This window comes from Styela clava, chromosome 10, assembly GCF_964204865.1.
Source record: "Styela clava chromosome 10, kaStyClav1.hap1.2, whole genome shotgun sequence".
Classification (NCBI taxonomy): domain Eukaryota; kingdom Metazoa; phylum Chordata; class Ascidiacea; order Stolidobranchia; family Styelidae; genus Styela; species Styela clava.
In genome coordinates this window covers 11,314,964-11,333,881 of record NC_135259.1, presented here as the reverse complement: position 1 = coordinate 11,333,881, position 18,918 = coordinate 11,314,964, and the positions used below count along the sequence as shown (strand labels likewise).

The 18,918-nt window shown below is 31.6% G+C and overlaps 1 protein-coding gene across 1 annotated transcript; it reads right to left on the bottom strand.

Moving 5' to 3' along the window:
• Positions 1-911: 911 nt before the first annotated feature.
• Positions 912-6,361, bottom strand: LOC120338159 (adhesion G-protein coupled receptor G2-like). Its single transcript, XM_039406095.2, has 11 exons — positions 6,206-6,361; positions 5,692-5,880; positions 5,334-5,417; positions 4,592-4,735; positions 3,836-3,945; positions 3,490-3,684; positions 2,824-2,984; positions 2,263-2,426; positions 1,643-1,828; positions 1,213-1,324; positions 912-1,131 (listed from the first exon to the last, which is right to left on the bottom strand). Exons 1-11 carry the CDS (start codon positions 6,359-6,361, stop codon positions 1,031-1,033), a joined length of 1,602 nt encoding a protein of 533 aa, XP_039262029.2. The 3' UTR covers positions 912-1,030.
• Positions 6,362-18,918: the final 12,557 nt, after the last annotated feature.

The following is an 18,918-nucleotide window of genomic DNA, read 5'->3' as shown; positions in this document are numbered from 1 at the left end:
GTGGTTAACTATTTATATTATAGGAACATGATATATCAGTTGAACAATAAGACGCCGAGCTAAACATTATATATGTGTATTTGGCAATACAGAATTAATACAGAAATATACGGAATGTAGAAAATTGATTCAGTTTTATACCGAATAAATGTTATGCGCAATCTCTTGTTTCGGCTGCGAGACATCTAGAGATGAACTATCTTTTTACCCAGAGCTGCAAGGTTAGGACTTAAAATCTTAATTTTATAATTTGAGGGTATAAAACTTGTCACAAAAGCTAATAATTACAAAGCGAGTAGCTTGGAGTCAAGTTTCTAAACGAGATTAGATTCTCAACCTGGACACAGTGCAAAGAGCAAAGGTCTTACAAACGAAGACGACACATTAATGAATATTTCCCCCAAAGATCGATTTCCTTGTTGATTTCGGTAATATTGACCAATCGGCAAGCTGCCAATGGTAATATAGAAATTGAAATTTTGTCAACCGGTCCGACACTTTTTTCACCCATGCAGAATATTGCGAATATCAGCTTTCATGTTGTTTTGCTAGTAATTGCTTCAGTATTTAATTGTGTTTTCAAAATTTAGGCATAAATTAATTATCTCAATGGTCATTTTGTCTTCCGACAAAGTTTCGATAAACTTATCTGAAATTAGCTGTCAGTAGTTTTTAACGGCAGATGGTTGAATCTTATGAATCATAATGATTGTTATGAAACTTCTCAAATTCATTCTAGTCGTTATTTTCAACACAAAAATGTGTACTATTCTCTTAAGCCAAACATCAATAACATTCACAGCTAAATGTTATTTTTGTCATATATAAAAATTGAATTTGAAATAATAAAATTAGAATAAAGAAATGAATATAATCACGAATCATCAAATTCAAAAAATTAATTTGTTTCTGGCACTAACAATATTGTACAATAAAATATATATAAAGCAAAAATATTCTGCAACACAGGCATTTGAAATTGAAGCTTCCAACTCATAACAGCCCCTCGCTGTTTTGTGAACTTATGGTATTAAACTTTAACTTTGTTAGTCTTTGTATATGTTACTGTTACATTAGTCCTTTTAGTTTGTGGTGTTTTTGTTCCTGGTGTTCCATCTATCTTCGGCTGACCTGTTATTTGTAATATCAAAAATATATCACGAGTTTACAGACCGATTTGATCAGACTTAACTTAAGTTTTAATAGTATCACCTTTCACATGACTATCTTTTCTTTTTATGCATAATAGTTTTAATATTTCTGTTGTCCATAAATCTCGAACATCTTTTCTTCGAATGCAGAAAAGAAAAAAGACAAAGAAACCCTGTAAAAACAAATGTCAATATTTTTATTGATACTTACACGCCTTATTACATTCTTCAATTTCAAAAAAAAGAGCATCTCATGAAAACTTATATTTTACAAGAGACCTGATTGTAAGAATTATATTTTAGTTTAAATCAAAGAAGCCAAATTATTAATATCGTTGAGCTTTTTATTTTTGAGATTTTATACACAACATCAATCCGATTATATATTAAACCTTCAAAACTCTCAATTAAGCAAACTACTATTCACTAACTACAATATTGTTTTGCAATGAACTTTATACAAAACAGTACATAATGTTTTCTTTTTTCACCTGCAACGAGTTGGCGACAGAAAACAGCCATCCAAACACAATGTTCGTATTTTCATCCTCGGATATTGTTAACGGAATAGCAAATAGCCATGCTAGTCCTAGTAAAAAAGTGAAGATAATGGCTCTTGTAAGATATGTCTTTGCCTCCTGAAGAGAAGATTTCTTCTGGTTTGTCCTTAATAGTATCTAGAATAGTAAAACATATTGAAATAGGCCGCAAGCTTGTTAATGTTAAGCTTTACAGTTTTTTGACTGTGATCAATTTTGGGTGTGGGATGCATAGAAAAATAGTTTAATGTACTCGGTTCATATAAAAGATATGTCGATGTTTTCAAATATGCTGCTTTCCTCATTCAACCCTAAATATTACCCTTTTTCAGTTCTATTTCGAGTTCGGAGACTAGCCAAGTGACTCCCGTAGTATTTGTACCTGAAATTATGGCCTAACCATAAGCTAGTACACATGCTACGTTCCGGTGTCCGCCATCTTGGTTAACATGCTGCGGGAGTACCGTATATAATATATGTGCCGAAAGTGACTGGTATTTATAATATTATCTTTTCTATACTACGACTCTAAATATTGGCCAGAGCATAACTTAGGTAGGTTTATACATTACCTTCGACCGATCACAAGTAATTGCTTTTGATATTGCGATGAAGCCAAATGCATTTATAACGAGACCAATAGCGATAGGCGCCAAAAATCCAACAATTAATGAATAACGATGAAGCCAGCATAACCGCCCACTTATGTATGTAGATGGAGCATTCGTTTCATCTTCTGCCAAAAAATAATAGGTCGAATGAGGAAGGTATTTATTTGTAAATTTCCAAGCAACATTGAGTAATAATAATAGTCATAATAGACGCTGACTTCGCGTCTGCACATGCATTGACAGTGGGTTTAGTGGTTAAAATACTGACAAGCTTAAATGTTATTTGCGTAATGCTTGCGTGTCGGAAAGAAATCTGTCATAAAACTGTTACACTACACCAGTTGATTTCAACCAGCGTTCCTCGACATCATAAGGTTCCGTCATTACAATCCAGGGACTCCGTAATTGAGCAGGTGGGAAACCCCTGCACTAAACTATTAATACTGTATTTCCTGCATAGCCAAGAAACTATTTAATAATGTTCACGACAAAGATGTTTTTCAATATTCATTTTGTCATTACCTTCCGTCATAGGGGGCCACTCCATGAGTAAGTTTCTATCAAACCAACCTACAGCGACAGCGACGGTGACAACAGCAATTAGAGCGGAACCACTGTATACCATGACTGCAGCCTTTACTATGTAGTAGGGTCCAGTTGAACCAAACACTGAAACAAGCTTCCTATAAAAGGGGTCAAGAGGATAAAAGTTGCACTTTGTTTATTAACTCTTACAGGGGGTTGCATATACCAAATAAGAGTTCTGTTACCCTAGACAGGTGACCATACTGTCGACAAAGTCGCTCATACTTCATTCTAATTGAGCAATTGTCGAATTTTATTTATAACTCAAGCGACAATTGTTGCAAACCATACATCGCACGTAATTTTTGTCAAATACCTAAATATGTAAGCATATTTTCAAACATTCATTTCTTATTTTACGTTGTTCATCAATTGTGAAAGAACTAGACTTAGCAGTGTCTGTTCACTTGTACTATACACGCTACTTGGGTTAACTCATTTTGATAAAAGCCGGCAATTGAATAAGATGGATTGTAATTCCCTTTTTAACTGTTATTGCAAAGCCAGCCAAATGTCGACTTAATATGCAAATAACAGCGTTACATATCTGCATAAAGATAGACAATGTTAGAATAGTTTTACATTATTATAATTATCTCTTACTTGTACATAGTGGCACATTCAACTATCATCCATCCCCATGCAGATAGTAAAAAGAAATGCAGGAATGCTGCGATAGTAATACAGCCATTTCTATTATTTATCTGCTCAACACCAGTCAGAAACAAAACATATGCTACTAAAAGATTGAATCCGAGATAGGAGTGTATTTGATTCGTCAAATTCTTTCTTAAAGATCTGAACAATAACGAAATGGATAGTTTACAGTTTTGATATATTTACTATTCATACTATATTGAATTTAAATCTTATTTTACGTTGTACAACAGAAGTCAATGACAGAATACATAAAATAAAAATTCTAAAGGATATTTAATTAAATACTTACGAAAAATAACAAATGCACAACAACATCAAAGCAAGTCCAATCACAGAAAGTGAACATCCGACCTTTCCGAATATTTCCAAAGTATATGGATCCGTCAAGTTGGCTGTTTTCTAAAAAATATAATATTGTCACCGTTAAATATAATCACGACCATTGTGCCCGATAAGACATTCATTGCAACATTAAGTTACAATGTCTTAAATTCTATTCAGCCCTGAACCTAAGCAATCCATGCTGACTTCATTATATACTGAATCTTGAAATGATGATCAATTGAATATATAATTCAGACAATGCCTGTCTTTCTGAAAAAATATCACTAATCAACGTTCAAGTTTTGAAATTAACGTTAAAGTGTGGGGCATGCCAGAAATGGAGATTAGTCTATTAGCCTGCTATATAATCAATCGATTCAATCATTGTATGACTGAAACATTATATTATTATTTGGACAATAATATGGCAATACATCTGTGCCATTGATACCAATTTATTTTTGACAGCATTAAGGGTGAAAAAAATATTTATCAATTCTGCGGTATTGTATTCAACATTAAATGTTATGCAATAACAAGCGCTTGTTCGATTGTATTAGGCAACAAGATTTCTTTCCATGTCAATGAATGGAATGTTGGATGGACATGCAATATTGTAATATATACAAAACACAACATACCAAAATGTTTGCCTTGAGAATCTTCGTAAATTTGGCTGTAAAACTAAATTAAACTTAGGAAACATTAGGCTATAACTTACTACTAATACAGCAAAATTTGTTAAATGATTGCAAGTACAATTTGGCGGATTTGATCCAGTGACATACGAACATCCCTCGGAATTCCACTTCTTCATTTCCACATCGTAATAAGCACATTTTATAAATTTTACTTGGCGTGTTTCCTGTATAAACACAAGTGATATGGGAAAACTCAAAAATCTCATTTTGGCGCTGATTCGTGATAACAAGAAAAGTCCTTTGAGATACTGCTACATTACCAACGTCATGGAATTGATTAGTGGTATGGCTAGTTGATACAGTCAGTAGACCGGAGTGATGTTAGTATGACGTAGGTGAATAATGTGTTCGCTAGCTTAAACTGTTAACTAACCTAAAATCAGTTATTAAGTTTTGATAGGTTGGGAAACGAGATATTGGACGCTTGTTTGCTACTGTCAACGACTAACATAAATGTTGTATAGAAAGATTGATGGATGATAAATATTGATCAAATATGTTCATACAATAAAAGTTTTTGCTTTGTGTTGTGCTTTTTACTCATTCTTGGCACCGTAGTCGCGAATATTACAAAAATAATATTGTGTCCCAGATGCTGACAACGTTGGACCATCTTCCCACAGTAGTTGCGGAGAAAATTTTATCTTGACGATAAAAACCCCAACAAAAACAGCAATTCTGAAAAATGACTTTATGCCCAATAGCTTCTTAATAGTTGATGCGATATTGAATTTATGAACATTGAATATCACTTACATTTACCTTCTCATAATTTACAGGTATCTGATACCAAAATGGTTCCACCAAGTTGTTAATTTTTTTGTCAGCAATGCTGCACGATAGTACCTATAGAAAGAAAAAGATGGTCCTACGTATAAAAAGACAAAATTAGTGGTATTTAAAAAGTGTTTATAAAGAATATATATATATTTATAAACTATTGCAGCTCGTTTTAACAATAAAATCGTCTAGTACATTTTAGTGATTGTTTTATTAAACCTTGCATTGGATAGTAATGCATATATTTAGTATGAAAATGTTCAAAACGGAGATTGTGTTCGAGTCGAGGTTATTTATAAGCCAAAAGGGTACATAATCACACTGTTACCTAGGTACTTACTTGATCGACAGCAATATCTTTTGATGTCTGAAAGAAACTAGCATTTCGAAACACTACAGATACAGAAGTACGTTTTTCTTCTGACATATGTAATGCTTTATTAACTGCGCTTCCAGGTAACAATGCCTTTATTCCTTCCAGTTCAAAATCAGTGTCTTCTATTTGTACATCAGTATAATGTGGTGTGAACTAATGAAATGAGGAAGTAACATTGCAAACGTCATCAAAGAATTAGGACTGAAAATTTAGCGCTCAGACCTAGTGGTCCTTACCGTGTACACTTGGCCTAAACACCATGTCGTGACCATGAGCTTTAAACAGTAAAAAAAAAAATGTCTCGTGGAATTTGACCAATATCATAGTGTCTTATCGATGACTTTTTTTATCGAAGAATTGAAATACTTTCAAGCAATGCCTTTCTATACTAATATGACCCCCCTACTGAAGAAAACTATTTAAACTATAAAATTATTTTTAACTATTATACTTAATATATATAAGATATAATAAGCACCTGCTGAACTTCTACGTAAATTGCAGACGAATTCAATCGGAAAGTTTCGTTTGACTCCGGTTTTATTTTAGTTGTTAGAGTTTCCACCGACAGGGCGACATCAATATTTTCAGAAGTATCGTAGTTTCGGCTTTCACTAAGGAGTTCATTTGCCATGTAAATTAGTTCTTCGATATCAACCTTTATAGCCTATAATTTCGTCAAAGGAGGGTGATGGGAGATATTTGTTCATGCAGTTTCCTGAACTTTTTTCAATGAATTCATATTTTTATATTTGAATAATATAGTTTAAATAAGTTATACTTCAACTAATGAGGGTTTCCAGATTTTATTTCAAAAGACAGGATTTCATTTTTTGACAAACAAGAAAATTAAATATTCAGCCAAATAAACATGTAGCTAAATATTTTAGATTTCCCAGAATTAGTTGAGTTTCAATTTTTATGCAGATTAGACTCAGAAGTGCAACTCGTCCATTTAAGGACAAAACTAAGCCAGTTATAAGCACCATTAAAATAATAATATGAATAAAATAAATAAGGACCATTTTAACAAAAACTAAAAGTCGAAAAAAACTCAATGTCAGTACCTTTGCGCTCGTGAAATCGTTTGTTGTATTTATCGAGTCATGCATTGTTTCGTTGTAATATTTCTTAAATCGATACATTAGCGTACTTCCGTTTGCTACATCACCAGCCGTGGTTTCAAAATATATTGGGTCACTCGTAGTGTGAATCTATTGAAAATGGTATACATTTATTCCATATCTATGGTAAAAATTTTGTTTCGAGATGTTTTGCTACTTAATATTGAGGATCAGTGAACAAAATGGAAAAGAGAGCATGTTAATACAGTACCTGAAAGTTTCATAATAAATAAAAATCACGAAAAATGATATAATAATTAATTAGATAATAAAAAAACATTTTGGTCTGAAATTAGAATGAATCAAAAACAATATTGATCAATTAAAGTTCAAAGTATAGAAAGCAAGAACTATAGATTTTCATTCCTACTTGGTGAACCTTTTATACTAAATTGACAACACTTTTTATAAGATGTTTACATAGCAGGGCTAGCAAACCTGCTTTCGACCGCGATCGACTAAAATCTTCAAAATGGATCGCAATCGACTGATTGGTATAGGTCCTACACAAAAACGAATGGGCACTGAATGTGCAGATAACTGTTCACACGCATACAAAAAATTCCACCGCTTCCAACAAGAAGGCTTTGTGGGCACATTATTATTAAAATCGACACCAAATTTGCAATTTTTATATTCCATTCAAGCTGTTGATTTGATTATTTAATTGTACCCGGAGTAAATGTTTATCTCATCATTCATTTGAGATTTATTTAAATCATACGATTCTGATAAAGGGCGTGTCTAATTTTTAGTCGTATGCGTTGAAAATTCCCCCAAAAACCTTGCCAAGTATTCATGTATTATCCTAACAGCAAAAAATAAATATTCTCAAACCATGGATGTTACATGACTGCTTAAACTTCAGTATCTAATTCACAATTTCCTCCAAACGCGATCCTTCGCTTGCTTAGAATTAGAACAAGTTGGTCATTTTGATGCCACTGCTACCATTGCGAATAAAATGTATTTTGGAGAGAGACAATACCTCTCGCATACTGCGGAAGTTATTGTAGGATCGTTTGTCAGCCAGACACGCGATATTCGACACTTCATTATTAAACCTTGGCAGCGCAAAAACTTGCATTTGTTACGTAATAATACGCTTTATCGGGCTTGCTCAGACTCGAATACTGTATGTGAGTGTATCTGTATATTGTATTTTGCGCATGTAAGTTACTGTATTCTTCCTGTTGTAAAACAAACAACTGGTTCGAAGCAATTTTGGATGGTATTTCAATAAAATTCACTCAACATCAGACGCAATCGACTGCTCGAGACGTGGAGATCGACGTGTTGGCCATCCCTGTTATATGGCATCAAGTCCGGCTTACAATCGGCCATTTATAGGCATAGAACTACCAATGTTTCAATATCAAAAATAAAGCTTTGTAGTTTTTTTTCAAATAAATCAAAGTTATGACATGGCTAATAAAGCATTAAAACTACAAAAATATTGTAGTCAAAGACGCTGAATAAGTAGTTGCAAGGTCAATTATGTGAAGTAGAAAATAAATGATGAAACATGTATGTTCAATATCATTATTTTATGGCTACGTATTTTACTATAGGGATATTATCTTGGAGAAAAATTAAATTTTTAAATTAAACCTAATCATAAACTTTTTTTAATGAATTTATATTTTCATATTTGAATATTATAGTTTAAAAAAGTTATAGTTCAAACAAGAAGGTTTTCAGATTTTATTTTGAAAAACAGGATTTCATTTTTGACAAACCAAAAAAATTAAATATTCAGCCAAATAAACATGTAGCTGAAGATTTTAGATTTCCCAGAATTAGTTGAGTTTAATTTTTTATGCAGATTAGACTCAGAAGTGCAACTTGTCCATTTTGGGACAATTTTAACAAAAACTAAAGAAAAAAATATCAATGTCAGACATTATTGTCAGTACCTTTGCGCTTTTGAAATCGTTTGTTGTATTTATCGAATCATGCATTGTTTCGTTGTAATATTTCTTAAATCCATACATTAGCTTACTTCCGTTTGCTACATCGCCAGCCGTGGTTTCAAAATATATTGGGTCACTCGTAGTGTGAATCTATTGAAAATGGTATACATTTATTCTAGATATAATGTAATAAATATGATTTCGAGACGTTTTGCTATTTAATATTGATGATAAGTGTACAAGATGGAAAAGGGAGAATATTAATACAGTACCTGAAATTTTCATAATAAATAAAAATCACGAAAAATGAAAAAATCAATGTCAGTACCTTTGCGCTCCTGAAATCGTGTGTTGTATTTATCGAGTCGCGCATTGTTTCGTTGTAGTATTTCTTAAATCTATACATTAGCTTACTTCCGTTTGCTACATCGCCAGCCGTGGTTTCAAAATATATTGGGTCACTAGTAGTGTGAATCTATTGGAAATGGTATACATTTATTCTAGATATAATGTGAAAAATATGATTTCGAAATGTTTTGCTACTTAATATTGATGATAAGTGTACAAGATGAAAAAAGGAGAATATATAAAATTATATTGTAATATATATACAATTATAAAAATCGTGAAAAATGATATAATGATATAAAAAAAATATTTTTGTTCTGAAATTAGAATGAATCAAAAACAATAATGGTCAATTGAAGTTCAAAGTATAGTAAGCAAGAAACTATAGATTTTCATTCCTTCTTGGTTAACCTTTCATACTAAATTGACAACACTTTATATAAGATGTTTATATAGCATCAAGTCCGGCATACACTTTTTTGACAAACAAGAAAATTAAATATTCAGCCACATAAATATGTAGCTGAAAATATTAGATTTCCCAGAATTACTTGAGTTTAATTTTTTATGTAGATTAGACTCAGAAGTGCAACTCGTCCATTTCGGGACAATTTTAACCAAAACTTGTCAAAAAAATCAATGGCAGTACCTTTGCGCTTCTTAAATCGTGTGTTGTTTTTATCGAGTCGTGCATTGTTGTTTCGTTGTAGTATTTCTTAAATCTATACCTTTGGGTACTTCCGTTTGCTACATCGCCAGCCGTGGTTTCAAAATATAATGGGTCACTCGTAGTGTGAATCTATTGAAAATGATATACATTTATTCTAGATATAATGTAAAAAATATGATTTCGAGATGTTTTGCTACTTAATAATGGTGATCAGTGTACAAGATGAAAAAAGAGAGAATATTAATACAGTACCCGAAATTTTCATAATATATAAAAATCATGAAAAATGATATAAAAAACAACTATTTGGTCTGAAATTAGAATGAATCAAAAACAATATTGATTAATTGAAGTTCAAAGTGTAGAAAGATATTTTCATTCCTTCTTGTTGAACCTTAATTACTGAATTGACAACACTTTTTATAAGATGTTTATATAGCATCAAGTCCGGCATACAATCGGCCATTTATGAGAATAGAACTACCAATGTTTCAAATATTAAAAAAAGAAAATAAAAACTTTTTAGTCTTTTTTTTCAAATAAAATAAAAGATAGGACACGTCTAATGAAGCAATATAGCTACAAAAATACTGTAGCACAGACGTTGAATGAGTAGTTGCAGGGTCAATTAGGTGAAGTAGAAAATAAATGATGAAACATTTATGTTCAATATCATTATTTCATGGCTACGTATTTTACTATAGGAATATTATCTTGAAGAAGAATTGAACTCTTAAAATTAAACTCAAACATAAACTTTTTTTAATGAATTTTTTTTTATATTTGAATATTAAAGTTTAAAAAAGTTATAGTTCAAACAATAAGATTATCAGATTTCATTTTTTGACAAACAAAAAAAATTAAATATTCAGCCAATCAAATATGTAGCTGATGAATTTAGATTTTTTAGAATTACTTAAGTTTCACTTTTTATGCAGATTGACTCAGAAGGGAAACTTGTACATTTTGGGACAATTTTGTCAAAAAAAAAAATCAATGTCAGTCAGTACCTTTGCGCTCCTGAAATCGTTTGTTGTATTTATCGAATCATGCATTGTTTCGTTGTAGTATTTCTTAAATCTATACCATTGGGTACTTCCGTTTGCTACATCGCCAGCCGTGGTTTCAAAATATATTGGGTCACTCGTAGTGTGAATCTATTGAAAATGGTATACATTTATTCTAGATATAATGTAAAAAATATGATTTCGAGATGTTTTGCTACTTAATATTGATGATAAATGTACAAGATGAAAAAGGTAGAATATTAATACAGTACCTGAAATTTTCATAATAAATAAAAATCACGAAAAATGAAAAAATCAATGTCAGTACCTTTGCGCTCCTGAAATCGTGTGTTGTATTTTTCGAGTCGCGCATTGTTTCGTTGTAGTATTTCTTAAATCTATACATTCGCGTACTTCCGTATGCTACATCGCCAGCCGTGGTGTCAAAATATACTGGGTCACTCGTGGTGTGAATCTATTGAAAATGGTATACATTTATTCTAGATATAATGTAAAAGATTTGATTTTGAGATGTTTTGCTACTTAATATTGATAATAAATGTACAAGATGAAAAAGGTAGAATATTAATACAGTACCTGAAATTTTCATAATAAATAAAAATTAGGAAAAATGATATATTGATATAAAAAAAACTTTTTGGTCTGATATTAAAATGAATCAAAAACAATATTGATTAATAAAAGTTTAAAGTATAGAAAGCAAGATCTATATATTTTCCTTGCGTATACGTTGTTTAAAATTTGTAAAATTTTCCCCAGAGGAAAAATTATAGAAACACGTATACCATATATACCATATTACGTGGAAATCTAAATGCTGTATAGTCCAAGTATGCTGATTCACTACCATCTGAGTATTTTCTTATTTTACAAGGTAGAGTAGCTTCAGATGATCCTGAAAAACAATTACAACACACATTTCATTTATACTATATATATTTGAGAACCACTTACAGATTATTTGCAAATTTGAACTAATTGCTAATGAATATTTCCAGTTCGAAATTATGATGAAAACAGTACAATAGTCATTGAGCAAAAGAGTTGGATTTAATCGATTTAAAGAAGTCCAATATGATGTCTAAGAAATGAATTCTTACCCAATGAGGAGTTTTCTTCTGGAAACGCTAGTGAACCGGCATTTGCTGCCTTGAAATGATATAATCTTTTTCCGTACCCTATTTTTTTTGGCGTACACTTTAGAGAAGCTGAAAAAAGTCGGAGGTAGATTACGTACGTTAATGGTAAACCACATCAGACAGCCGTTAAACAAAATATAGACAATTCTTCGCAGTGCCAACCAAAAATACAAAATTTTGTGATCCCGATTTTCGTAGAATTACGATAAATAATTTTTAAGTATAACCATCAACTTTATTCAAGATAGGATGAGTCTTTTTTGACGAAATGCTAGTTGAAACCACCCTTTGTCTGCAGTTTTTAGAACATTTATAAAATTATATTTTAAAATATTTTGTCTATAATCAAACAGTATTCTTTAAATCGACGTTTTCTCGGATTCGTTACTATACCTTGAATAGGTTTCTTCCATCTAGCAAATATTTTTTTACTTCCAGTAGACTTTCTCATTGCTCGTCTGACTTTAATAAAATCCTTGATAAAATCATGTGGCGTCAAGTTTGGATCCGAGCAATAAATATCGTATGTTAAATTAAATAATCTTGTATCTAAATTAGTAATTTTTGTTATGATGAGCATGTTTATTTTGGTTAACAGGTTTTTAGAGAATAAATCACGGAGACGATTTGCTTTATCTCTCACGACACAGTCAGTTGCAGGTAGTGTGAGGTCTGGATATATGACAATTTGCCATATTGTTATTATATCTGGAAAATAAACAAAAGAATATTTGAGGGAATTTTTAACTTCAATTTGCCCAAAACAAAAAAAATGACATTCAAAATATAATAAACTGAAATTATGTCAATTTCAATGACGTTTTTCCAACAACAACGTAAAGAATAGTGAAAGACTCGTGAACACGAGGTCATTAAAATCTACGCAGAAGTATTGCAGTTGCATTATCGTTTATTATGTTATATATCAACGATACTCACACCCACACGCGTTTATTCCATTTCCTTGCATATCCTCAGGGCAGAAACAAATACTTGATCCATTTTTGTACACACAGTTGTCGTCTTTTGGTGGACATAAAATCTTGTTATGATCGATGCAAGTACCCTTCTCCGTCATTTTAAATCCACTTTTACAGCATTCAAATCCAGTTTTGGTATGATGGCAGTGCCCAGCAATTGTGTTATCGCAAAATTTAATATGAATCTCTGCCGAACAAACACCTGCAAATATATTAAAACGCAACCATACACACTCTTTAATAGTTTTAAACCAATGGTGACTTATGAAGTCGAATATACTTAACGTATTACTTAGCCAGGTCTAACCCTTATATATTTCCTGATTCTAAGTATAATAGTGCTTGAACAAATGATTAATACCAGCAATATATAGTCTTAAAGACCGAGTTATATGGTTGTGATTATATAAAAAATTAAAAAAAAAAAAATTTACCAGTAGTTGGCACTTGGCACACATATGCCAACTTGTCGTTACATGGAATTTTTATCGCATTCAAGTTGTTCAATTTCATTGCAATGCATTTTCCTCTGTAATATGATAAACTGAGCCAAATGCTAAAAGCCATCTGCAAGAGAAATTTCTAACTAATGATAAAATTCAATTATTCTAAAATATCCCTTTACTCTCGAGTGGTACAACTGTTGACATCAAATTTCATCCCAATATTTTTCTGGGATATTCTCGTGCAACTAAAGACTGAAAAACTGAAAATACTATTTATGAATGTACGTCAGGATTGAATAAACTACTTCATAACATTTTCTCGTATTTTTTACTCACTAATTTTCCGAATTTTTAAAAATAAGTTATTTTCAAGTCATTCTTATTGCAAATTAATGGTTGTTTTAAATAATTTTTTAAAGAACTATTTTTGTATTCTCAATTTGCACATAAATTCAACACTTTTACAATAAAATAGATTTGGTTTAAATAGAATAAGACATGCTCTGTTTTGAAGTATGCAATTTTATAAGATATTTTTACCTACCGTGTTATTATGAGAACTTAAACCCCGGCCAAATAAGTTATCAGGTACTGGTTCTCTCACGAAACGCCCCCCAAGCTTCAGGCATTGGTTTTTGGCTCGAGAAAAAGTAGTTGGGGTGGAAATAAAGAAGTATCTTAATTGGGTTTTCTTGTGCAGTATATCTTCAGAATACTTGACGGTATCTGCAAAATAGATTATATTCACCATATTTTCGAAATATATTTTAACCACAAGTATCCATATAAAAAATTAATATTTCTCAACCTGGTTTGAATGGTGTAGTCGTTGTCGATTAAGATTTTTAATAACTCCATAGTATGAAATACGACTGACTCTATTTCAGCACCCGTGAAACTTTTTTGGGCACAAAACGTCGTTTGGGAATGTTTTCTAAATTGGTGTTTAGACCATGTTGTTGTCGGGTCAAATAGCCATTATCTCTTAACTACTGACCATATCATGAGTTAACAATAAAAATGTCCGCTAGGAGTTTAATACTTCTATAATACTATTTTATTTTTTTTTTGTTTATAGAGGCTTCCTGAAACGTGCATACTGCTTTATCCAAAAATTTGCTAAATTTTAAACTTTGCAGCGATACCAGACAGATTTTCTGTTGATACAACCATTTTGGCCAACTAGTGTACCAGAATTGCAAATCCGAATTACTTATTAAAACATGTAGTAGCTTTACAGACAGTTGACATTAACCAACAACAGGCTGTCTGGTCACCAAATTTAACTACATACTAAAATATTAAGCTTGTGATTGACCTTTAAAGTAATCTGAATTCATTGATTCACTTGAAACATTATTGACCGTCATAGAGCTTCGGTATATTACAAGTATTGTCAACAAAATTATTGCAATGAATGGCAATGAATAAGCAAGTTTACTTCAAATTCATAATTGGCATAAAGACGATGATTGGATAATAAAACATGTATAAAAGCATGATTAAGGCCCTCAAGAATGCAAACCAAACCTTTGATTGGGATTCAATCGTACAAGAAAAATTAAGTTACTGAATTGTGATATAAAAGGAGGAGTATTTGTTCACCCAATATTTAAATTAACAAATTTACTAACTTATGGTTTATCAGATCAAATATCGATTACAGTTAAAAATTCCAAGGGTTTAGTTTCAACTCTGAACTCGAACTGTGTTGAAATATATTGCGCTAATTTCTCGCGATGTCAAATTGTAGTTTGTTTTATTTGTGGATGTCAGTTTGGGTTAGTAAACTGAGTTTTATGCTCAGTGTCTATTTCTTTGCTTTTGTGAGTTAGTAGCTCCGTTAGACGATCAATATGTGTCGATAATGGAATATGAAAGTTTACCTTGAACGTTAATTTGGCATTGTCTACCTGTCCGCGAGTTTGTGCATTGGCATTTGCCATCGACACACGATCCTCCATATTTGCATTCATTAGATTTCCTGCAGTCTGAGAAATAGGACAATAAATAAATTTAAGGTAAAAAACGAGTTTAATAAGTATATTTATGTAAATTAATCCGAATATCTCTTGGAACTATTTTTTATTCTACAATTCGTCACTTCTTTCACTACGAATAGGAACTTGTACAAGCCTCCATTGGTGAGCTACCATGTTTTGAAAGTACCAAAACATTTTAGACATTGTCTACTCAATTTATCCCACCGATGGTGAGGTGGCAGGCTTTCTGTAACCTAGTCCTGTAACCTCCGATGCCAACTGAGTTAAGTCCAACGCTTTAACCACAAATACGCGTGGTTTAATTCTTAGCCAGTTTTAGTATTTGATATTTTATCACGTATGCTAAAATATAACATAAAGTCACGTCGTTTTGATCTGATATCGACATTTCACAAAAAATTGCAATAGTCATTATATATCAAGTCGAATGTTTCCTGATCAATTTTTACAACATTTTCCAATTTTATACAATTTTTGGTCATAGTGGAATATGGAGTTGAATAACTTCACGTGAAGTTAACATTTAAACGCTACAATAAATTGTATAGTAATGGCTCCTCTTACACTAATTTATGCTCAATAAGGTGCATTGAACTTCGGTGAAAAAAAAGAGCAATTATACAAATAATAAATCAGGGAAACTATTAAAAATTGCGGTACAGAAAAATACATAATATCATCAAATTACTGTTTGTTTGATTCATACCATGTATAGTTTTTCAACGTAAAAATCTTTTTTGTTCATTAGTAGATTCTCACTCCAATACGATCTCGCGATTCATTTCGACAGAAAAAGAATTTATTAAAAGTCTTGTAGTGAATACCTTTATGAGGAGAATTCAAAGTACAAAAACGATGGAAGGCCACTGCAAATTTATATCTTGTATCACAAGATAAACTCACTTTTAGATAATCGAGTAATGAAATAATAATCCATTTTATTTTAGTTATATTTTTGATGTTGATACCAAGTTTTAGCTACTGAATCAAAAATACATTGCCAAAAATTGCCGAAATGATCAAATTTGGTGATCAATTTTAATATCACGAAAATTCAAGTACATGCTTGTATATCGTAGAAAATATTTTTTATGCGTGATTTAGCTGAACAACCATATGAATCGCAATAGGAGATAGAATGATTTTCACAATATCAAGATGATACTTATATACGAGCAGATTATTTTATACAAAATAATATTTACATTTGCACTTATTTTTCGTAATATTTCAGCTATCTTTTTTGTATCAATACAAACCTAAAATCCCTATTTCTAGCTTTGATTGGCCAGTTTATTGGATATAGTTTACTAAACTTACAAACTGACACTTTTACGGGGATATCACAAAAGTCTCCCTTCCACTCAGGCGTACATTGACATATTTCATTTGAAAAGCCCATCGTGCCGCCGTTGAGACAAACAGGATTTTCACGTGAACATTCTGCACAAATACGAATATGATTATTAAACAATGTGTCTTTCGCAAGACAGAATGCTTGGTACAAGACTTGCTTGGTATCAAGGATAAAGAGAACAAAGTTTAGAATCACAAAGACGTGTATTCATTTCTATTTATTCTTAACGTATAGCTAATCAGCGCGCATAAATTCGGTATATATATATTTTTGTCCTAAATTGATTAATGACATTGCTCAGGCATAATATGACCAATGTCAATACAATATTGTTCACTCACCTGGGTCAATTTTATTAACAGAACAGTGGCAGCCCGAAACAATATGTGCAATCACTAGGACCAAGCCGGATTCAATCAAACTTACCCGTAAAGCAAGAAGCATATTATTATTTTAGCGAACTGTCAACAAATTAATATAGTTTAAAATACAGAATAAAAAAAAATTAAAGGGGTTGTACAAAGTATTTGTCATAAATTGATTGGAGACTATCTGGGCGATTTCTTACCTTGTATTGTAAATTTCATCATTTTTTTCTACATGGTTCCTTTAATTCCTTACCTGGAAATATTTTTTTTTATTATTTGCTTTGTATTTAACCAACCCTTTTAAGTTACTTCCCATAATCTCGTCTAATATCTCTCAGAAAACCTGTATGCAAAATATTACCAATGGTAACCATTTTTGAAACATTGAATTCCATCGCTATGCTCTTCATTGCAGAAAATTAATTTCTTTATGACTGCTTTTCTTCTAATACCTTCTCATCTTGAATTCGTCTATTATCATAAATTTCCTATTTTCTACAAACAAAAGCTTTATTTGACTCGCAAAAATTTTGTCGTGTCTATTCTTCAAAAAATAAAATTACGTCGTATAAAGTGATTGATTAGCATTTGGCATACTTGATTGTTGAGAGAAATGGCAGGAGTAAGAACTATTTAGTAGCGTCGTTTAGTTCAGTCGTTCAGTATCAAGTCTTCGCAGTATTGGCAGTCTGACTGACCGCCAGATCGCTGAAATGCAATCGCGGAACAGCCATACGGTACACAAGTTTTAACTTTGAAGACGTCATCAAGTTAAATTGCAAATTGTAAAATAAATCCCATAAAATAAATAAAAGTAATAGCTTTCTAGCGATAAAAATAACCACTGAAAATTTCAATGCAGTTGGTCCATTAGGTAAAGATAAAATCGATTGTTTTACAAAATCAGTAACAACAACAAGTCGAAAAACAACACCAAGAGGAATACTAACAACAACATAATAACAAAACCATTCATAGATTCACTACGTGTTCAATAAACATGTCACTAGTTTTAAAAGGAATATAAACATAAAATCCCCGTATTTCCCGGCGAATAAGCCGCTTTTCTAGACCCAAATATTTGACCTGATTTTGGGGGTTTGTCTTATGAGGCGAGTATGATAATTTTCAATTTTTTTTTTGGTGTCGCCTTATTATTAAATTACGACATTAAAATACCTTCGGCGATAGCATCATATGGCCTGACCATGATATATGTAAAATATCGTATTGTAAAGTATATTTAATAACAAATTTTAACATAAATTCACTCGGTGGGGTATTATCGCTGACTTGAGGTTTTTTCCTGTCGTGAAATTTTCGAAATAATGAGTGGCAGCATTGCGATAAAGCGGAATTGTTGCAGCAACAGCTCAGATATGTTTTTAAATTGCAAAAATACGAATCAAAACAACATATAATCGTACATGTTTATGTCCACGGATTGCGTTGGAAATTTGGAGCAGTGAGACTAATTTATATTGTCCCAATTGCAGATTAAATTGAACACAAATAAATCAATGAAGCAAAACATTTCAGATTTCTAGGTGATGAATATGTATGTTTCATACATACATTTTATATGTATATTTGTTTATACAAACTAAATATAATCAGGTAGTGTATCCCACATTATTATGTCCGCTGATTGCTGTGTTATTTCAGATCGGCAGTGCTCTTATATGGTGGACGCAACCGAGAGTTACGTTGAACACAATTAGATTGAAATTGAAAGACAGTTTGAATACCTGTAGTTGCTATGTATTGAATATTACACTAAAAAAAGTCATTATAGGGTATTTTAACCAACGCGCA

Coding starts and splice junctions, on each gene's coding strand:
- LOC120338159 (XM_039406095.2), bottom strand. CDS start 6,361: ATGGCAAATGAACTCCTTAGTGAAAGCCGAAACTACGATACTTCTGAA. Junction 5,418..5,691: donor AAGATATTGCTGTCGATCAA/GTAAGTACCTAG, acceptor TTCTTTCTATAG/GTACTATCGTGCAGCATTGC. Junction 1,829..2,262: donor TTACTTGTGATCGGTCGAAG/GTAATGTATAAA, acceptor TTACTATTCTAG/ATACTATTAAGGACAAACCA.